At 38.7% G+C, this 20,496-nt stretch overlaps 10 protein-coding genes across 10 annotated transcripts; all 10 read right to left on the minus strand.

Moving 5' to 3' along the window:
• Positions 1–167: 167 nt before the first annotated feature.
• On the minus strand, positions 168–1,352 carry LSM04_000994 (uncharacterized protein; the record flags this gene model as incomplete). Its single annotated transcript, XM_067333464.1, has 1 exon — positions 168–1,352. One exon carries the CDS (start codon positions 1,350–1,352, stop codon positions 168–170), a length of 1,185 nt encoding a protein of 394 aa, XP_067190393.1.
• Positions 1,353–1,694: 342 nt separating this feature from the next.
• On the minus strand, positions 1,695–2,897 carry LSM04_006954 (protein of unknown function DUF676; the record flags this gene model as incomplete). Its single annotated transcript, XM_067333465.1, has 1 exon — positions 1,695–2,897. The coding sequence occupies one exon, from the start codon at positions 2,895–2,897 to the stop codon at positions 1,695–1,697; it is 1,203 nt and encodes a 400-aa protein (XP_067190533.1).
• Positions 2,898–3,342: 445 nt separating this feature from the next.
• On the minus strand, positions 3,343–5,535 carry LSM04_008280 (SET domain; the record flags this gene model as incomplete). The annotated part of the gene is made up of 1 exon (XM_067333466.1): positions 3,343–5,535. One exon carries the CDS (start codon positions 5,533–5,535, stop codon positions 3,343–3,345), a length of 2,193 nt encoding a protein of 730 aa, XP_067190572.1.
• A 451-nt stretch (positions 5,536–5,986) lies between these two features.
• On the minus strand, positions 5,987–6,679 carry LSM04_009574 (uncharacterized protein; the record flags this gene model as incomplete). Its single annotated transcript, XM_067333467.1, has 1 exon — positions 5,987–6,679. One exon carries the CDS (start codon positions 6,677–6,679, stop codon positions 5,987–5,989), a length of 693 nt encoding a protein of 230 aa, XP_067190595.1.
• Positions 6,680–7,121: 442 nt separating this feature from the next.
• LSM04_000712 (FAD linked oxidase) lies at positions 7,122–8,678 on the minus strand (the record flags this gene model as incomplete). The annotated part of the gene is made up of 1 exon (XM_067333469.1): positions 7,122–8,678. One exon carries the CDS (start codon positions 8,676–8,678, stop codon positions 7,122–7,124), a length of 1,557 nt encoding a protein of 518 aa, XP_067190384.1.
• Positions 8,679–9,083: 405 nt separating this feature from the next.
• Positions 9,084–9,470, minus strand: LSM04_000503 (uncharacterized protein; the record flags this gene model as incomplete). Its single annotated transcript, XM_067333470.1, has 1 exon — positions 9,084–9,470. The coding sequence occupies one exon, from the start codon at positions 9,468–9,470 to the stop codon at positions 9,084–9,086; it is 387 nt and encodes a 128-aa protein (XP_067190375.1).
• A 263-nt stretch (positions 9,471–9,733) lies between these two features.
• On the minus strand, positions 9,734–10,918 carry LSM04_009004 (SET domain; the record flags this gene model as incomplete). Its single annotated transcript, XM_067333471.1, has 1 exon — positions 9,734–10,918. The coding sequence occupies one exon, from the start codon at positions 10,916–10,918 to the stop codon at positions 9,734–9,736; it is 1,185 nt and encodes a 394-aa protein (XP_067190582.1).
• A 441-nt stretch (positions 10,919–11,359) lies between these two features.
• LSM04_008242 (Cation/H+ exchanger) lies at positions 11,360–14,962 on the minus strand (the record flags this gene model as incomplete). Its single annotated transcript, XM_067333472.1, has 1 exon — positions 11,360–14,962. One exon carries the CDS (start codon positions 14,960–14,962, stop codon positions 11,360–11,362), a length of 3,603 nt encoding a protein of 1,200 aa, XP_067190570.1.
• Positions 14,963–15,385: 423 nt separating this feature from the next.
• On the minus strand, positions 15,386–17,290 carry LSM04_003930 (uncharacterized protein; the record flags this gene model as incomplete). Its single annotated transcript, XM_067333473.1, has 1 exon — positions 15,386–17,290. The coding sequence occupies one exon, from the start codon at positions 17,288–17,290 to the stop codon at positions 15,386–15,388; it is 1,905 nt and encodes a 634-aa protein (XP_067190460.1).
• A 522-nt stretch (positions 17,291–17,812) lies between these two features.
• LSM04_005452 (Protein arginine methyltransferase NDUFAF7) lies at positions 17,813–19,108 on the minus strand (the record flags this gene model as incomplete). Its single annotated transcript, XM_067333474.1, has 1 exon — positions 17,813–19,108. The coding sequence occupies one exon, from the start codon at positions 19,106–19,108 to the stop codon at positions 17,813–17,815; it is 1,296 nt and encodes a 431-aa protein (XP_067190496.1).
• Between the last annotated feature and the right edge of the window lie 1,388 nt (positions 19,109–20,496).

Consider the following 20,496-nt stretch of genomic DNA (forward strand, 5'->3'; position numbering starts at 1 on the left):
CTCCATGTATATGCACATCGTTCCACATATCAGTACAATATACAGTCAAAAAAAAAAGGAAAAGCACATAAAACAGGATATACCGAAAAAAAAAGAAACTAACGCAACGTCAGCACCCCCACCACCACCACCTCCTCCTCCTCCTTTCACCTCTTTCTCTCTCTCTCTTACCGCGACCGCCAAAAATCCCAGACAGTTCGATGCTCATTCTCCAGTCGGTGTAATCGTGATAGCACCAGTCCACTGACAGGTACATAGTCTGATAATCCCTCCAGTGAACCCTGCTGCATTGAGCTGGACGAAGTCGTTGCTGCAGTCTCATCCATTTTGTGAATAGTAAAAAGATAATTCAAGTCGTCTTGCAATGCCTTTACGATACGGTCATATCTAGAACGACATTCGTTCCATTTCACAGAGTCACCTTGTTTCTCTCCTCGCCTAATAAAATGATTCAATGGAGGCCACACATTTTGTTGTGCTACTCCCAGAAGCTCCCTAGCGGTATTCTCCATTGGGGTTAGCGACTGGCTCCAGACACCGCGTATAATTGGTACCAATAGAGAGTTTCGAATGGTACTTTCTGGTCGGAAATATTCCTCCAGGCAGTGTTGAAGTACTACAAGATTTTCACCTATCGCCCTCATGTTTTCTGGACGTACATCTAAGTAATTAAATGGAATACAATTAGCTCTATAGAATGACTCTTGTAGAGTGGGTAAACCAGAATATCTATCATCATTACTGCTCTTTTTAAGAGTGACTTCCTTAGTAGTATTATCTTTTGTATCATCCTTATTTTTTCGCTTTGGAGATGGAAGTCTCGCCATTAACGTACTCTTTATAAAGGAAGCTACACCACCGCTAAGTCGGGAGGTACCACCTCCATAATTTGATACTAAAAAGCGGTCAACATCCCTTTCTATACGAGTTAAGTACTGTTCTGTTGTCTGTTGCTTCGCAGCGGAGTACTTCTGGAATCGTTCTTCCAACACCTGAAGAAGAACATCCACTTCCTTTTCTGTTAATGAATCCAATTTATCCCCACTAGGAGCAGCATCATGAGACTCACTTGTGTTCTCTCGCCTGTGCACGATTGACGACCCAACTCCTGACACTACTTTTTCATCCCTTTTGCTTGCAACGTTCGGCTGTGAACGGTGTGTCTGAAGTGAATATAATGATGCTGTTTGTACTGTATGAATGTGTGGACTGTCTATGTTTGACGGAATACCGTGATAGTTCGCCGGACAAATCTCGTAGAGGCCTGAGCAGCGCACGAACAAAGGCACTGGTCTAAGAGAGTCCGCTGGGTTGGAGGGCAACACCACAATAGGGGGAAGCTCGCCCAGCATTTTTTTTTTCCAGCCCACCTGCCTCCCCCTCCTTTATTCCAGCTGCCCCTAATGGATTGTACAAGCAATGGAAGAGAGAAGGAAGAAATGGAATGGAGGATATAAAAAATAAATAAATATAATAATAAGAATAATAATAATAATAATAATAATAATAATAATAATGAGAAAATATAGTAATAAAGCAGAAAATGCACCACAGAACTAATTTTTATTTGTTCTTTCCTTATCTTTTTTTTCTTTTTTCATACTGTATGGATGAAGCACGTTTTTTTTTTTTTTTAGATGCAAGAAGAGTACAAAAATACAACAAAACAAAAAACAATAAGAATAATCCAATAATTAATATACTTTAATGATTTCCTGTGCTATACGACGTACAATTTCAGGAGTTGAACCGTACTGTGTTAACCTTCCAAGGCAAGAGACGTGAGCCAAAGGTATAGGATGTGTGTACCGTAGCGCTATAAGATTCCAATCCAAATGTCGACGAAGTGATGCAGCAATCAATCGTGACGAACTTTGCAAAGAGGATTCTATATCCTCTTGTATTACTGTATTATTGTATAATTGATTCAAATCATTTAATGTGTGGGATGGTGTTTCTACAGTCACTTCATCCTCCAATCGAGGCAAGTGTATTACAGCCGAATAAGTACTGCAATCGTCTGCAAATTCGGCAGCACAAGGAAGGTCTTTAGGATCAGTTCCAATAATACGAACCCTATCACGCACCGTATCACTAAACAGCAGGGACGCCGTTGCAAACCCAACCATTATATCTTTCTGTGTGTTAGCAAAGAGTGTTCGTCGACGAAAAAGGCGTAGCGATGCGAGATGTCCACTATTGACGAGTCGAACAGCCAAAACCTTATTATTGTCCTTTAAAAGAAGTTCTCTCAATGACGGCGCACATAACATGGCAATAATTCTTGCTCCATAGTACATGGGGGCAATCAAACACTCATCCACACCACAATGTGGGGTAGCGATAGTGATGAAGTTTTCCAATGTGATATTTAATTTGATAAAATTTTCACGTACATTCTTTATCGAGTCAAATAAATCTTTTCCACAATCATTAATATCTTCTGTTACCAGGAGGAGATAAACTAATTCACGCATTATTATACCTCCAAAAGAGTGTCCAACACACGAAAAACAAAGTCGACAGTTATCCTTTTCTTTTTTCACTTTCTCCATCCAATCATTAAAAACAGGTAAAAATTCTTCAAGTGATTTACAGGCACAACTGCAGGTACTCTGGTGCGTACCCAAGTATCTATTGCTGTCTGGGGTAAAACAGGTGAGATTACCCCTTGAAAATAGACGACCACCAGATTTTTTAATACTATGTGTTACTTCAGAGGGTAAATCAGAACCCAGAGATTCCCCTTTCACACTCTCTTTATGGTCTTTACTGCAACTTTTCTCGTTGTCCTGGAATAGAGCAACTAAAAGTCCGTCGAATTCTGAAGATGCTGCCCAGAAACCGTGCTGAAAAAGAACAAAATGATGGAATTCACTCTGATCAATAGCAGACATGTCAAACTTGTCTGAGGTATTTTATTCCTTTTTTTTTATTTTCTTACTCTTTTTCTTTTTTGTTCTTGTTAATTGTCTCGTGACCTTTCAGTATTTTTTCCGTTCGAAACACCCCTTCTCTCAAGGGTGAAGAGCGAAAAGAAAGCAAATGTGATTGTATCAAGGAAACAAGAAAAGGTAAAATAATATACAATTATTCCATTAACCTGGTACCAGAAATGACCCTAACTAACTAACTAACTAACTAACTAACTAACTAAAGTCAAACTCAGAATGAAATCACTTGTTTTTCTTTTTCCCTTCCAATATAGTGTTGTAGAAACACAATGAAAGCAATTAATATTAGTGGGAACACAATTCGATCAGATAAACGCAAATACATCCCCCTACAACAAGAAGTATTATTACTTTCGTTTTTCTGTTTGTCCTCTCTTATGGTTCCTATTTAAACGCGGTGGTAGCATATAGTGCATTCTGACCCCTGCACCTCATCCATATCCCAGGAGGAAGACCCAATAGGTGGCACCGGTCGTAAATAGCCGCGTGCATCACAGGCATCACAGAGTCGTATTCCTGGTGCAATAAGAGTCGTAGTTGCATTAGTTGTATTTTCATTAGTTGTTGTTGTAGTGGTAGTGGTAGTGGCAGTTTTATTAGCAGTAAAAGTAGTTGCTGTCGTTGCATTAGAAGCAGTGGTTATGGTTGTGGTGGTAGTTGTGGTTGTGGTAGAACATCCATGACAGCGTTCACATTGGCAGAAAAAGCGATAGGACTCCAATAAAATACGGCGACGCTCTGCAGATGATTTCTCCTGAACATCCACATAACATATTGTGAGAGGATCTCCTTTACGGATCTTTCTAAGGGCATAAAATGCAGCCAGACGCCCACGACATTTTACACGGCAAAGATTGGGAAGACAACTGTGGTTGAAGTATGACGCCTCTGGGTAAAGTGCGACTCCAATACAATCCCCTTTAGCATCAAACAAACCAAAGCTATTACATTGCGCTGCAGCACTGATACGATCAAAGAAAGCATGAGAAATAGTTAGTGTAGAATCTGTGGTCTCACTACCTCCATTCAACCAAGGAAGAACAAGTTTTACAAATCGACGATAGTACCTTCGGAAAGTACTTCTTGATGCTTTACTCAATACAGAAATGTTTGTAATGAGTTGAGCTGCGTCAAACCAACGAGGGTCCCGGATAGCGTGTGTTGCTTCTTTACTTATCCCAACACTTAATATAGTATGATTACTTACAGTAAGAGGAATTTTTGATTCCTCATCTGCTTCTGCGTTACCATCATGTTCATGAGGAACAGCCTTTGGGTCCATTACCTCTATCATAGTACCACTTCGTAGACGTAAGGCACGAATTAGTTTTACCTCATTGGGTATAGTAGAGTCCGTGGTAAATGCCACTGTTACATTTCCTTTATCGGATGGATCCTTTTCATTAGAAACTGAGGGAATACCTTCTTTCTTATCAGTAGTATTAATAGAATCACTCTTACTGGAGCTCTCATTAGTTTCCTCTGTTACAGTAGTACTTTCTTCTTCCTCTGTCATATGACTTGCATAGCCCTCCTTTACACACCGTGCTACCAACAAGGCTGCCAATAGTAATGACTGCATTTCAAACGCTGTCTCTTCACTGGTTCTCCGGATCCAGTGTTTTACACTCCATGAGTCTAAAGACAAACTTCCTGTTGGAATTTTCTTTTTGTTATCACAACCACGAGTGCCAAAACCTTTCATAAGAGATGGGTACACGTTGCGTAATGTTTCACAATCACCCGTCTTTTTGTGCATCTCACGAAACTCCATCCAGCACTCCTTCGAACAGTACACAACCACTCCACAACCAGAACATCCACAAATACCATCTTTTAACACATTCTCTGGAAGATCTTTCTGTTCTTCTACCAAACGCTCTGGCCAGGATATTTCTTTTAGATCATGAAACCGCATTGTTTTCATGTGATTTTCGTACATTTCCGCCTCACGTTGTGCTGTGGCTGTCTTTAACATTTTTTGCTTCATATCAACATACTTTTTTGAACGCATACGAGTAGACCCTGTGGGTTTTTGCGATTCTTCTATTTTCTTCTTTCCACTGCCATCTCCAGCAATTTCTTCCTCATTAAGAGTACTTTGAGCCTTTTCATCTAATGCATCCTCTTCCTTTTTTTGCCGTTGTCTTTCCTCACGTTCAGCGTGTTCAATAACGATGTCATCAGAAACCTGCTTAATAGTTTCATAATTTAGAAAAGCAGTACCCACTGGAATGTGTTTCAAACAGTTACAGCACACCGTTGTAGTAGAAATGAGTGGTATATACCCATTTTTATCTGATGTAGGTAATCTTTTACCCTTCTTTTTAGGTTTTGCCGATTGTGCATTTGTGGTTTCTGTGCGACCTGATACATTCTCCCATTCTTCCACCTTGACCACAATATACATTGCGCTGGTGGCTCTATTGGGATTAATTGCAACAACGTACGGTGCGGCGATAAACGCCAACTCACCGGGTGAGATATCATCCTTGGCAATAGCATAGCGACCGGCGTCATCCTGCTGTTGATCAGAGGACTGTGTACATTCCACCAGACGGTCTTGAGGTGCCAACATCATCTTCCCACTAATAGGAGTCAAGAATATGTTTTTTTTTTTCTTTCTTTATCCCTCTTCCTCTCTCTTTTTGTATGTGTGTATGTATGTGTGTGTACCAGTGGAAGAAGGAGACGGATTGGGTGAGGGAGGGTTTGACCGTCCTTTCCCAGTTGCACGTTGTCAGCTAGGATGTAATGTATTTTATGGTAAATCAAAAAACCAAAAAAGAAAAAAAAAGGGCACTGATATTGCTGAATATGTATTCAAACTAACAAACCAAAAAAATAGCCAATCACACAAAATATAGGTATATCTTCATATAGAAACATTCTCTTTCTTGAGACGCAGCTAACCTCCAAATAAAACCACAAAGAAAAAAGGAAAAACAAGCAAGATATCCGGTTGCCAAATCAACCTTAGACAGATACCTTCCGTATATCCCTCTTTTTCCTTTACTTTACTTTAGGTGATCTCAATCCAACATAAGGCGTTTCTTCCAATTTTTTTCTCGATAAGCCCTCACATGATCTGGGAGCTCCTCTACTCCCTCAATTCGATAAGCGTGTAACCGACTTCGCGGTGATGTATCCATCTGCCTAATCAGGTTTAGCACGTACTGCGGGTCACCTTCCCACAACGGTCGACCCGTATGATAGTAATATCCGGCAAAAGCACCCAACAAAAGTGAGGGAATCATCATAATTGCCGCCCATTTAATATGGGCACGACGGAATTCTTCTGGATGATAGCGATACTCTCTGTGAATTCTTTCACTCATATTTTCTCTATCACCCTTCGTCATAGCATCAATACTCCATGAATCCCGGAGCTGTTGCATTCCCCATGGGGCACGCTTTCTCACCTTAATCTCTGATGACACCCTTCGTGTTGCTTTGTAAGTCGCCGATGATGGTCCACCGTTATTGGAACGATCCGTTTCTTCTCTTCGCTTGTTGCGAGGGGATGCAGTGCGTATTTTCTCATCACCACCACTCTGCAGATCTTGTGTTTTAGCAGAAACAGCTACAACCTCAGAAGAGGAAGAAGGCTGTGATAATCCTTTATTTTGCGAAGTATTTCCAATAGTGGTATAAAACATACGCGGTGTGCGTCTATAGTGTGAAACATTAAATAGTTTCTCTGTGAGACAATGCACACGAAGCATAACTCTCACACAGGGTCTATTGACTGATGATGTTACAACAAATCACCCTTATGCTTTCACAGTAAACACCCCTTTTGGGGGAGGGAGGGTTGTGTGTTTATGTATGTGTATTTTTTGTTTTGTTTTGCTTTCTTGTCCCAATTCACACAAGAACAATGATACTTAAAGCCCAGATAAAGCAAGAGAAAGGTGTGGGGGAGGGGAAGCTTTGTGTTTTTTTTTTTTGCATTCACACTCACGCCCACGTACATAGATAAAATCAGGAAGCACGAAAACAAAACTAAAAAGACAAACTGTAGGAAATTCACCATATCAAGATGTATAATAACCCAAAGAAGAATTCATGCCGAAAATGTAACGAAGGAAAAAGACACACCCACGTGGGAAAAAAAAAAACAGAAAAAAAAAACAAATCAAGGCAAAGAAAATACTTTATTCACACCTATTCAAGTACCTTGTAGGGATTTAAAACTCCATTTGGGTCCATCATTTGTTTCAGACTTTTCATTACGGCAATAATCTCTGGGGCACGGGAAAGACCAAGGTAGGATTTCTTCTGTACACCAACTCCATGCTCAGCAGAGATCGAACCAGAGTGTGCTGCGCAGAATTCGTACACTGCTGGAAAAAGTTCGGCGTCCAGTGCGTCACTATGTTTACGTGTACGATCAATAATATTAAGGTGAATATTTCCATCCCCAAAGTGACCGTATCCCACAACCAACACTTCATCAGGGTTGAATTTCCCATTCTTGTATAGTAACTCGCGGAAGTGTTCCACTACCATGTAAAATTTGTCTAGTGGGAAACTAATATCAAACTTGTACGTTATGCCTGCGCTGGCCAGTCGTACAGGTGTGTCTTCACGTATTTTCCATAACTGTGCTGTTTGATTCAATGATTGTGAAAGAATTGGTTCAAAATTCTCATCTTTATTATTTTTATTAGTACACAAGGGATTCTCTTCAGCTGCCTCTACAAAATGTGCAAGTTTCTCAACATCATGGTCTGCATTACCACCATTTGTTTCTACTAGAACAGCAAAATATGCACTACTATAATCATTCCCTGTACGGAAAATGTCACTCTTGTTTGTTCTGTTAAAGGGTAATTCCTCTTGTGGGGTGGTCAGAAGTGATTCACCATCCATAACCTCAAAAGCTGAGAGAGACTCTGCAAGGTGTTCTTGGGCGAGACGATAGAGCTCTAAGACTGCCTCAAATGATTGGAGACGAAATAATGCCAATTGTGCTGAACGAGGAAAAGGAAACAACTTTAGGCTAGCGCGAGTCACTACCCCAAGAGTTCCTTCACTCCCAATAAAAAGGTGCTTTAAATCATACCCAGCATTATCCTTTCGAAGGGTAGACATCATATTAAGAATATCACCCTTTGCTGTAACAACTTCAATTCCCAAGACGTTTGCATGCATAGATCCATAACGTGCAAAATGAATTCCACCAGCATTAGTGCTGACAGTACCACCAATCTGCGCACTTCCCTTTGACCCCATTGTGAGTGGTACAAGAAGATCATGGGCCTTAGCAACATCCTGTAAATGCTGTAATACAACACCCGCTTCTGACTCAGCAGACATCGTCTTCTTTGAGACAACAGGTTCTGCATTCATTTCTCTCAAACTTAGTATAATCTCATCGTGAAGAGCGGAGGATCCGTAAACCAATCCAGTATTTCCACACTGTGGCACTATCGCAATCTTTTCTTCTTGACAATATCTTAATATGGCGGCCACATGTTGGGTCGATGTTGGAAGAAGAACCGCCGGACACTCTCCTTCCACTTGGTTCATCCAATCCCTATTAAAGGGTGCTATCTTGTCAGGTTGTGTTAATATCTTACCCACAGTTTTTTTATTAGGGCATGGTTCTTGAAGAATGCTACTAAAGTATTCAAGATGCTTTGGTTGAAGCTTTACAAAATCTACATTACGCCAAGCGTAATGCAAGGCTCGCTGACGGGCTGCTGAAAGAACCACCATCAGAGAACAGAAACACACGCTATCAAAAAAAAAAAAAATGAATAAATAAAAGCAAACAGGAGAACCAAACCTAAACAGAAAAAAGAGAGGAGAGAAGAAAAAATAATATTTACAGAATTTAAAAAAAGAAAAAAGAAAGAAGATTTTAATTAGTACCCCCTCCCTCACCCCCACATCTCGCCCTCAAAAAAAAAGAAAACTCTCAAGAGGTCGTTGATTAATTTAAGGGGCAATTCAAGTTATTCCATTGACGTGCTTACAAACAACAACGTTGATGGCACAACCCAGGTTTCACTACACCTAGGCATTACTCTCATATTCCTAGATAAGAAGATTCGTTGGAGATAACAGGTTTTCGGCTTGAATACTTTCCAAACTTCCCTAGCGATGATTCCCAGTCAACCATCACGCATCCTCTTGTATTACTGTATTATTGTATAATTGATTCAAATCATTTAATGTGTGGGATGGTGTTTCTACAGTCACTTCATCCTCCAATCGAGGCAAGTGTATTACAGCCGAATAAGTACTGCAATCGTCTGCAAATTCGGCAGCACAAGGAAGGTCTTTAGGATCAGTTCCAATAATACGAACCCTATCACGCACCGTATCACTAAACAGCAGGGACGCCGTTGCAAACCCAACCATTATATCTTTCTGTGTGTTAGCAAAGAGTGTTCGTCGACGAAAAAGGCGTAGCGATGCGAGATGTCCACTATTGACGAGTCGAACAGCCAAAACCTTATTATTGTCCTTTAAAAGAAGTTCTCTCAATGACGGCGCACATAACATGACAATAATCCAAGGTCGGTGGTGGAAATAAGGCACATTAGGCGTACCACATTTTCTTTTTCCTTTGATTTCCCAATTTCTGTGCTATAACTATGACAGAAATGGATCAATGAATGAAAGTAAAGAAGAAAAAGCTGTTAATAGAGCAAAAATAAAAATAAAAAGCAGCAAACCACCTCCTATCCCCAACTTTTCCGTTCTTAGCAAGACCCCTTTTTTATCTAGATAATGGAGTTTTAATCGTCACATTTCTTTTATAATATCTAGTTTTGTTTTGTTATTGAGTGGGGGGATTTTTTAGTTTCTTCTTCGCTCCCTTTTTCATCTTCACATCTTTGGCAGCAACATGTGAAGAAGTACCCCTTTAAAAGTTCATGACGCTTCTCTCGTTTATTCTCAAGTGGAATGTATGTGATGGTGAGTTCTTCCCCGTTATGTATGGGACGAAGCGTGCGAAGGGTAATATCATGTGTACCGTCCGCTGCTGTTACAACCACATTGGGTAAACACGAGTGATTAAATGCAGATTGTAAGGTATACATGCCACCACCCTTCAGAACCCATTCAATAGGCAGAGGGGATGCAGAAGAGTCTTCTTCAGTAGGACGAGAGAGGATAAAACCATTCACTGCCTGTGAATTAAGAGTCATCTGACCCAGTAATGTTTCAAGAGTATCATGTCGCAGTAACGCATCAACAATTTCTCTTGCCCAATCATCCTTCTCACATTGTGGTTCCGCAGTTGCCTCCAAAAGTGTGGTGCGGCAGGGTTCTCGTAACAAGCAATCTAGCTCGCTATACCAGGCAACAACATCCACATCACTGAATACAGTACCTTTTGGAGTATCAATAAGACGGTTAAAAGGTGCAGTTGCCAATTGAAAAATCTGTCTGGAAATAGTTTCAGATTGTCCTTTATGGTCTTCTTCTAACATTTTACCACTAAATCCCTGGTGTTTAATGGATGAGGCAATACGAGCTATAATCCAAGCAACACATCGTGCCAATGACTCCTTTGTGATGGGTTTATTAGAATTCCTATTATCTGTATTAAGAGAATTGGTATCATTGTCTTCACGAAATTTCTGCAGATTACCACATAAAATACGGTGAGCAATTTTGCTCGTCGATTCACAACTCTCTGAACAAAACATTGAGCCGCAACCTTCGCACTTGTGCCACAAGTTTTCATCGCTCTTCTCATCCATTTCATTTTTTCTACTTTGTTGACGAAGACAATGTGAACAGAAAGGCATGTCAAGAGCCAAATACCCCTGCGCCGGCCATGAGACGATGGGTGTCTCTTCAAACAGATCCGTCTGCTCTGGTATATCTGCAGTGGCGAGAACATGTTTTCCCTTTTCGGGTGTATTGAGAACCTTGCAGGGGACACCCATTTGCTCAAAGGTGAGAGTTAAATATGTCGCCGCCGCATTGGCAGGATCCATGTTTGTTTGTTTTCAAAGAAAGTCTACACAATGAGAAAAGATGTAAGAAAAGAAAGGAGAAAGGCATATTCCACTGCCACACCAAAATTTACTTTACACAATATTGAGAATGTTTCTTCATCATCATCATCATCATCTACACTTTCTTATTTCCTATCCACTGGCTACAGGACACAAAGGAATAGCGACAAGAAAAGAAAAGTAATATCAATAAAGAGTTTTTTTTCTTTACATTTTTACGTTGGTTTAAGAGTGAAAAGAAAAATAAAATTTGTTTTTCTTTTCCTTCTCATTACCAATTATAAAGAATTATGTCTTTTATTTAGCCACACTCTTCTCTTTCATCCTTTTACTTTACTTATGTTATTTTTTTTTTTTTTTGTTTCCTTCCCTTTTAAAACAGGAAGTGTTTTATTTTACTACTATATTACTAGTTGATTATTATTTTGGATTTAGTCCCAATAAAATACGTTGCAACTCCTCTACAGAGTCCGTCTCTTTTAAATTTGGCTGCTCCTCTGCAAGTACTCTTAGGAACTCTGAAAGGTCTCGAAATCGTCTATTGGCCAGGGTTTTCATATGCAACACCATAGCTCTTAAGTGAAATGCCCTGTGTGTCTCTGCCATACGGTTCCACATAACCACCTTGCATACCATTTTCATATCCTCCAACTCATTTTCCTCTTCGTTCTTAATGGAAGTGGGAATAGATCTTGTTGAATCATGGCGGTAAAGTCGACGTAACGATGCACATAACAGCATTAGTTCATTGCAAAAACTCGTCAAAAAATCTAACGCCTGCTCCGATATATATTGTGCGTGCCTAAGATTAAAAGGGTCTGTTGGGATTCTTACATACCGTAAAGCAGCAATACAAAGACTCTCTAAAACAGCTGCATAGCGCACAAAAAGTTGATTAACATATGGCACGTTTGTGACAAAATGATTTGGATTCTGTAAAACACAGACTTCACTTTCATCCATAGCGCTAGATTCTGTTGAATGTGGTTCATATAAGGGTAAAGAACCTTCTTCACCAGGGATATGACCACGCAAAATAGAGCTAAAAATATCTCCAGCTTCTGCATACGTGCTTGAAACATCCATTTGAACAGTTTCTGTAACCAATGAAGAATTAATTTCAATATCTATTGCGGTATTTCTCTGTGGTGCTAAAGATCCACGTCGACTGTATTGTACTCCAGAAGACCATGGAACGTAACCACCATCGCACACATTCACTGGTACAATGTACAAAACAACTTGTGGATCTTCCCATTTCAGTCGTCTAGCAAAAAGAGCTGATATGTAGCATGGGGCTGTATGTCCATTACGAAACAAACCCGTTGTATCAGATCCACGTAGGTAAAAACATAAATGAAACTGAACCGATAATTCTGCTTCGTTACATTCTTTAGGACCTATTAAAGGTTTTCCATCCATTATTATAGCAGTTAAGTGAACACGGGATGCTTCCTCTAGGTTTGAAGGTAATGTTACGAGGTTCTCTAATATAGGGAGAAGTGTCTCCACTGCAACAGCTCGCCAAAAGGCTTGAACTGAAGCAAATGAATTTTCCCAGACGAAAGGATTAATGCACCTATAAGGAATACAAAGAACCTGGCATTCAGTAGATGTAACAACCCAACGATTCATTTTATCCTCAAGTAATTGTAATGGCATAACAAAAGTTTCAATACCTATAATGCATCCGAACCCTTTTATATCTTCATGAGCAGCAGTCCAACGACCTCTTTTGGGTTTTAAAGCACCAAAAACAACGACGTAGAACATTTTATCATCAACTTTTATTTCATCACCTTCGTTAAAATTTTTCGTCATTCCCATAGCGCTCAATATATTTATCTCTTCAAGGTCAAGACCACGTCCTAACGGTGTCGTTGATAAAGCAGCAACAACTAATTCATTATCTCGTTTAGGAGCTCCCCATGAACGAGGTATGTGCTCATGCATGTGGTGTACCATTTCCTCAAGTACTGAAATTGATTTAACTCCAAAGCCATGACTCTCTTGCAACTTTTTTACTTCCTTTTGAATTTTACCCACAGCTCTAAGAACTGTTCGGCTAGTAGCAACACACATTGTGGCCATTGGATAGCTTGCATAGAAAAGTCTAATAACACGGTGAACTTCTGCTCGTTGTGAAGCCATCCAAGATTCAATACGTCTTCCCTGGAGTTCATTTTTCACGTATTGATATTTAATAGGACCTACATCAGTTAAACAACGTGCAAAAGAAAGTAAAATCATAATGGCGTTTTGTTGAGCACGTACATGCTCCCAATTCCAATACATTTTCCCTAGAAAATATTCTGAAACAGTTACCCAAAGAGGTAAAAGATTTTTTCCTATTAACCGAGCTTCTTCTTCGTGAGATATTTGAGTTTCTCTACTAGTCTCATTTCCTTGCAGATCTTTTACCTCAACAAGTCGTCCATTATCAATAGCACGTGCCACAACTCGTGCAAGAGTGAGAACAACAGTTTCAGATATAAGGTCATCATCACGTTGACGCCATAAAGAAGCTTTAAATGCTCTCATAAGAAGACGATTAACTATTACATCATCATCTTCTTCTAAGGTACTCATATCTTCATATGGATTACGAAGATGCCCTCTTACGTAATTCTCTGCTGCTGCCCAATTAGCACTACGATAAAAAGCATTACTTTTAGTTGTTTCAAGTGCCCTTTCAGAGACATACCCTAAATGTTCTATAGCATATTCCATTTGTACCATTCGATGTCGTTCTTTACGTTTATGTCCCAGAAGGACTACAATTGTTTCTGCAGTTGTGGCATTAATAAATAATGTTAAAAGTACCACTCCACAAGTAACCTTTAAAATTTGAACACCTGCATCAATTCGAGCTTGAAGTACTGCTAAAGCAAGCGTTACTGCTACCCCTCCTCGAAGTCCTGAATGTACAAGCAAACCAACCTCTCGTTGTGATAACCGGTAAGAAAAAAGGTTAAGAATTGGTAAAAGAACCTCTAACATAAGTAGACGTGCCAAAATCATTGAAATATAAATACATACGATAATAATAATATCCATTACGTTTAGTGTAGGTATAACGTCTGCTACTAATATAACACCAACAAGGGAAAACAAAACCGTATTTCCAAGATGTACTAAAAACTCCCATATATCATAGATTAAATTTCCTTCACGTCCTGGAAATATTGAAGGACAGTAAGAACTTAAAAATGTCCCGCTAAAAAATAATGTTAAAACTCCACTTGTCCCTAAAATATTTCCTGCAACATAATAAGAAACGTATGTAACGGAGACTGTGACACATGCTCTTACCAAACCATCTGCTGCACGACGCAACCAATATGCTTGTAAAAAACCGAAAATAGCTCCCACAAAAACTGGTAAAATTGCAAGTTGAATGCATTTTAAAACTATTGTCCAGTTAGAATCTTCTACATAACCAATACGTGCTGCTGGTAATAGAAGTTTGAATGCAATAATGGCAGTACCATCGTTCATAATAGCTTCACCGTCTACCATAGCTGTAATTCTGCTGTCAACTCCAAGTCCCTTAAGTAGTGATACAACTGCCACTGGATCTGTCGCAGAGAGTAAAGATCCCAGTAATAGTGCTGTATACCATGACCATTGTGGAAAAAACCATGACACAGGTAAAGAAAGCAAACCAGTGTTGATAATTACACCTACAGATGCCAATAAAAGTACCTGAGGAAAAACACGACGCAATGCATGAACATTCATAGCATAACTTCCCTCAAATATTAACACTGGTAAAAATATGTAGAATAGTAATTCTGGTGGAATATCACCGAGAGCTGTAGAAACTTCCGGGGCAACCACATGGGTCACAAATCCGACAAATATACCGTACAGGAACAAAACTACTGTATAAGGTAAAGGTACATTTGACATATTTGTCATAAAAAAAGTCCCACCACAAAATATTAACATAACCAAAAACAAAATACCCTGAGAAAGTTCCTCAAGCCTTTCAGCTTCCTCAACATCAGTTGATGTGTTCATACTGTTATATCAGGAAAACCCTCTATATATGCCCCACCCCCACAAAAAAAAAGAAGAAAACTAGTGAAACACTACTAAACTTCTGGAAGTCTTCTACAAGGATTTTTTTAAGGAAGTATAAAAGAAAGAGAAATAATTTCACCCATATCATATAGGAAACAGAAAAGAAGGGAAAATCGAGGATAAGGGTCAAGAACAAATAAAGCTAAGTGAGGGAAAAAAAGAAGTGAGAGCCATCAAATATTATCATAGTTGAATAGAAAAAGATTTATACCTCCTCATGGAAAGTGGAAAAAAGGAATGTGGAAGGAATCAATAGTGAGAAGACATTATATATATATATAGTACCCTGATATGAGATAACCTATAGAGATCTCATCATTGATCTCTTATTTTTCCCCCCTTGTTTCCAAGATATTGACCTTATTCATAACGATTACTCTCAGGATCCACTAGCCTTTCCGGTCTGTCAGCATTGATAGAGCTGTCTAACATGGGTGCAGAAAGTGGTTGCTTTCCAAAAACTCGCGGTTCCTTATCAATTGGCATGGAATATGTATGTGACATCTCCATTCGTTCCAAGTGTTCTTGGATATCGGCAAACTGTACATTAACCTCATCCGGTTCTGTATCACGTGGTATATTTATATCAAGACTTTCAATCTCCTCAGTAATAGTATTTATTTCTTCTTCAGTTGCTCCACTTTCAATAAGATATTTCAAAAGTTCATAACGATCTATCATTATCTCATAAAGTTTGTACCGTTTCTGAGCTTTAAAAAAATTTGCAAGTGTAAGGATGATACGTAAATTTTCAGGGTCTAGTGAAAATGCCTTCTTTACTGCAACGATAGCATCATCTAATCCGTTAACAGGATCCATCTTGTGAAGTATAAGCCCCAAAGTTTCCCATGGGGATGCTTCTTCAGGAAATTCCTCTATAGCTTGAATACACAATTGTTTACCAACCTCTAAGGAATCCAGTGCACGATCTTCAACATATTGAAAAAATACAGTTTTATAGGTGGATTCAAAATCTTTAAGTAACTCTCTTTGAACTTCTTGTTTTTTATTCTGAACTAATAAATCTTTTTTTACACAATTACCTCGATATAAATTCATGAGCCTTTCACATATTTTATAACTTTCATGTTTTCGTCCATTAAAACGAAGGGCAGCATGTAGTTTAGAAAGAATTCGAAATTCAAACATCAGGGAATCTTCAACCAAGTCATATATTTTCCGCGACAAAAGCATTTTTAAAAAAGCTATTACCAAACCAATAGTGTTTTCAGACTCTTTCTTGTTCCGAGTCTCAAATCTTGCAGAAAAATGTTGCTCATCCATAGATCTAAAAAGAGAATTAATAAAAAGTGAAGTGTAATGTGGTCCAAAAACCGTAATCATTGGAGAGATTGCTTCAAGAAAAAAACGTGAAGTTGAACCTTCTCCATGCTCCTTATAATGACGAGAAGCAGATTCTATCATGATATCAGAAAGAAGAATCATCCCTACTTCAACTAACTGAGTACTCTTTGTATCATCTTCGGTAGTTAAAATACCATTAATACTCCCTTTTTCACTAATCTTTGGGTCTTCTTCGTTTTTATTTTCTTCCTTGGTCCCCCATTCAGATAATTTATCAAATAACAAACGAAGTTTTTCTGGTTCTTCTGTACCTGTATAAATTTCTATGAGTGATTCCAAGGCATCACAGTTTGAATTATCAAGAGAAAGAATTTCCATGCACATATTTTCGGCCGCATTATAATCTCCAAGTCTTCTCATTCCTAAAGCAATAATATACCTTATATGATTACAGTCATCTTTACTAACTACTATATATTCATTAGAAACTATATTATCATCTGTCGTTTCATCTCCGTTGAGAAATGATTCTGCCACATTTTGTGATGACTTTTTTTCTACAGTACAACCAATCAAATCCATCAACTCCTTTAGAGATTTGTTAAGACTTTTGCAAGATGATTCAAGCTCTTCTCTTGTACTTTTGTTGTTTAAAATAACTGCCTTACATTCTTGAATAGCTAGTGTAGTATAGCCACTATAGGCTAACTCTTCACGATTCATTAGATCTTCTTCCCGCTCCATAGCTTCCAATGCGGCCTGCCCTTCAATAGTCAATTTTTTGTACGTAACCATTTGCTTGGGATGATTTGCAGGATCTTGTATATAACCAGAGGGGGTATCAGCCAGTGTATTTTCAGTAATATTACGAAAGGAGAGATTCTTTGTTATTTTTAAGGTATTATAACGACTCTGTAACATTATATGTGAAGAGTTTAAAACCCCCTTACTATACATCATTATGTTTTTTGGCCTCCTAGTTGTACCAAAAAATAAAAACCTAAACGAAGAACTTGAGGTAATCGTCATTGTTGTTGTTGTTGTTTTCTTTTGCTTTCTCCTTAACAAGAAATCGACCACTTCATGAAGCTGTACAACCCCACGAAGGAATAAAAGAGAGATCCCCAATAGACCCCCAAATTGATACCCTAGAATACCAAATAATAATAATAAATAATAATAATAATAATAATAATAATAATAATAATAATAATAATAATAATAATAATAATAATAATAATAATAATAATAATAATAATAATAATAATAAATGTTACTGTTCACAGTCCATGTACCAAGTGGTGATACCTCCATCCACTCGAAAGGGAAAAAATAGGAAAGCGAAGCAAACATAGTGACACCATCAACAATACCATTCACAGCAACACTTCAACTTTGGTATCCATAGAAAGAAAAAAAGAAACAAATAATAATATCAATTGTAACTATAAACCAATAAAAATAAAAATAAAAAGCAACACGCTAACTCCCTGTAGTCAAGGGAGGTAAAGGCATTTCCCCAAAGAATGGAGATACATTGGGAAAATTACGTGTTTGTGTCACGAAAACTTTATAACTCTGCCCCATTTCATCCTTATCCATTAACCTTCGATAGTTTTGTAAAATTTTCATCGCACTCTTGGTCTCTTCATCCTTTATAACGTGTGCCAACCTGATATCAATTCCACCCCATTGTAAAAACTCTCTTTGAGTCATAACTGGAAACCATTTTAAATGCCTTCTTGCTGTTTCTAAACGTTCCAATGCCCATCTTAGCTGTTTAAAACTAACCCAAGATGAGAGATCAACCTCACCAGGAGAAAGCAAAGGATCTACAAATTTATGTCCACGTATACCTCTCAAAGTACTATGCATATGTTCATCTTTTCCGTAATCTATTATAAGGCATGCAGATTTTTGACAATCAATCATCTTCCTCATTATTATTTCCATATTTTGCATACCTACTGCATTAACTTCGATACAATCTCCTACTTTTCCATTAGAACGAACTTCATTAGGTATAAGATAAGCTGAAAAGGAACCAGATGGAGCATGTACCATGTGAAAATGGGCTTCATTTGAGGGATCTTCATCCACTTCCAAACAAGTTTCTACCCAACCTCTTTCTGTAAAACGAAATTGAGCAACTGGTAAAGCATCAAAATATTCGTTAGCTATAAATATAGTGGGTTCTAACGTAAAAGGAATAGACTCTAAGCTCATCCACCATTTTATTTTTTGCTGTGAAGTTTGAAATTCTGCAAGTGCACTTTTTTGCTCTTCAGTTCGAGCAGCACCAACCTCAACAAGATGAATTTGTAGAAAATGAAGTAAATGAGGATTAGAATATTTTATTTGCTTTAACATATTTTTCATAAGAGTTCCTCTTCCAGGTCCTAATTCAACTAAATGGAGAACCCGGGGTGTCCCCATTTTTTGCCATGCATCCATAACCCAAGCAGAAATAACATCTGCAAAGAAAGGTATTTCTGCAGCAGTAATAAAATCAGCTCTTTCACTACCAATAACATTTTTCTTGGCAGAGTAATATCCATGATGTGGGTGAGTAAGACACTCTTTTACAAACTGTGACATTGGGAAATACCCTTGTGAAGACATTTTGCTTATTAGTTCTACACAAAGTGGAGTTTTTAACTCTTTTCGGTTTTTTGAATTAACTGTCGCTCGATCAGGAGTTGATATTTCACTCGCATGTAAACTTGCTAGACGGTGTGAAGAAACACGGAATTTTGAAAAAAAATTTCTCTTAAACATAACTCTCTCTCTCTCTCCCTCCCTTTCTGTATGTATATGTATACGTGTATGTATTGTTAAATAATATGGTATTCCGATGTTTGTTTGTTTTTTTCGTTTTGTTTTTGTTTTCTAGTTCTTCTGGCTCGGTTTCTTTTCCCTTTTACTCCAGTTATGCCCGCAAGTATGCACTAGATCCTACAGATTGGCAAGAAAAGAAAAAATCGAAAGAAGCACTTTTTTTTTATTTTGTAAGAGTGAAAAAAACAAAAAAAAAGACCCACGCAAAAGCATCCACCAGCCCCCAAATTAAGAAAATCCCACCCGGCCAAAAAAAAAATAACATGCCCCCCCTTAGACAGACGGCACCCAACGCCAGAAAAAAAAATTAAAATCAAAGACAAAAAAGAAAAAAAAACCACGGCACCAAGCCGCCGGGTCGAGGGAGAAGAGAGGTGGCAATTCGGCGCGCGGCCCCACAACTGATGGGAGGAAGAAAAAAAAAAACAAAAAGTTTTTTCTCCTTTTGAAGGGGAAAAAAATGAGGACTGCAGGGATTGAACCTGCGACCCCTGGATTTGGAATCCAATGCTCTACCACTGTGCTAAGCCCCCGCGGCTGGGATATTCAGATCCCAGTTAGAAAAGAAATTAAAATATATATATATATATATATTTATACTTTTTTTTTTAGAAAGTTTGCGAAAAGAATCATCGAGCCTTGCGCCTATATATTTTCTGTTATTATCTTCTCTAAAGTCTGCCAAAAGTGAGTTTTCTGAAAAAGTAAGTTTACAATCAAGTAAAAGTGTGAAGTACTATTCGCCAGCCTTATTCCGCAGCGGAATGGGTGACCAGTACCCAGGTATTCGCGGATTTTGTGCGCCAGAATGGCCATACGGCTTTTTCATTCGAATTTTCTCCACCCGAGGCTCAGCATTTAAAGTATCGCTTTGATGCTATTCTAACGTTGAAAAACGGCATACTCGTCATTAATCTGGGTCAAAATCGATCTATGAGTTGGGAGGCGTTGCGCACCTCCATTATAAGTTTTACGATGCCGCGGAATACAAATTTCCCCCAGGCTTTTGAATAAGCACGAGCGCGTTTCAGCGAAGAATGGGCAGCGCTGGAGCAAAGAGAGCCGCCTGCGCATCAGGAATATCAAAACGCCCAAGCTGCAACTGCAGGATCAGCAGTGCCGTTTTCACCCATGCGCCAGTTCGCAATTCCAGGAATTGTAGAATCAAATGGCACAAGTTTACCAGGAGGCGAAGGCTGCAAAAGGGCAACTGGCAGAATTGCGGGCGCAAGGGTTCCAGTTTCAGGCGAAAAAGGGTGAAATGCTAGCGCAACTCGCGTCAGAAAGGGAAAAACTCAGCCAAAGAGAAAAGCAAAACGAAGAGTTAC

Source organism: Trypanosoma melophagium (genome assembly GCF_022059095.1).
Source record: "Trypanosoma melophagium isolate St. Kilda chromosome Unknown ctg27segment0, whole genome shotgun sequence".
In the NCBI taxonomy this organism is placed as follows: domain Eukaryota; phylum Euglenozoa; class Kinetoplastea; order Trypanosomatida; family Trypanosomatidae; genus Trypanosoma; species Trypanosoma melophagium.